At 38.3% G+C, this 979-nt stretch overlaps 1 protein-coding gene across 1 annotated transcript in view; it reads left to right on the top strand.

Moving 5' to 3' along the window:
• The window catches only part of LOC107098132 (mitogen-activated protein kinase kinase kinase kinase 2-like), a 24530-nt gene that overhangs the window by 7004 nt on the left and 16547 nt on the right, over nt 1-979 (top strand). Inside the window, exon 5 of the mRNA XM_015395617.1 lies at nt 378-456. Coding sequence (XP_015251103.1) covers nt 378-456 — 79 coding nt within the window. The remainder of the gene's footprint in view (nt 1-377; nt 457-979) is intronic.

Below are 979 nucleotides of genomic sequence, written 5' to 3' on the forward strand. Positions count from 1 at the left end.
TTGGCTGGTCCTTGGCTGGTCCTTGGCTGGTCCTTGGCTAAATAGGACACGCATGTTTTGCAAAGCCAGTCTAAATTTATCCTACACTTGGTTGTGTATATTACTGTATATTAAGTGAATTTAACCTTCAAAGTTTACCAAAATGTCATTCAAACTGCACTACTTTTTACTTTACTTTTCACTACATTACTTGAGTACATCTATTTTTACAGTAATTCTTATACTTAAGTACGAGCCGTTTCAGATACTTTAAGACTCAAGTAACATTTCAGTGACTTGGACTTTTACCACAGTCATATTTTACACTTTTACTTGACTCTGAGGTTTCAGTACTTTATGCCACACTGGTTAAAGGTTTGCTCTCCACTGCTGCACAGATTGGGGACGAGGCTCCAGACAAGATTCAGTCAGCAGGGAAACGTTTGCCTGCGGAGCGGACCGTTTCTGAAGAACAATGTGAGTTTATCACACACACTCTTAACACGTCTCTTTATCTTTATGACAGCCAACTGAATTAAAAAAAACAAGTTTGATTTTCTCCCGACCTTACGATTCCTGATGGTCGTTAGAGGCTGATTGACCCTCGTTATCCCCTGTACCCTACACCACGCACCATCAGGCTGGAAGTTCGGCCCGATTGGAACATTCTTGGACAAATGGAGAATCGGCCCAAAAAGGGCAAAAAAAAATCATACAGTGTATCTCCGGCTTTACGTGTTGGCATGGTAATAGAAAGCCAACATCTATATATTTCTGACCTATAAAAATGTATAAAGTAACCATTTAAAATATTTTTTTTTTCCAGAGAAATAAAAAAAAAAACTTTTGTTCTGTCCCACATTAGATGTTTTGTGGACCTATTATTTTAGAAAACTTATTTTTATTTAAAAAATAATAAAGCGAGCTTAGTCTATGTCTAAGGGAACCCCCTGTTCAGAGACATAGACAGGTATGGGGCATTGCAGGCTAACAAAGAAGC

Source organism: Cyprinodon variegatus, unplaced genomic scaffold, assembly GCF_000732505.1.
Source record: "Cyprinodon variegatus isolate N-32 unplaced genomic scaffold, C_variegatus-1.0 Scaffold750, whole genome shotgun sequence".
Lineage (NCBI taxonomy): Eukaryota > Metazoa > Chordata > Actinopteri > Cyprinodontiformes > Cyprinodontidae > Cyprinodon > Cyprinodon variegatus.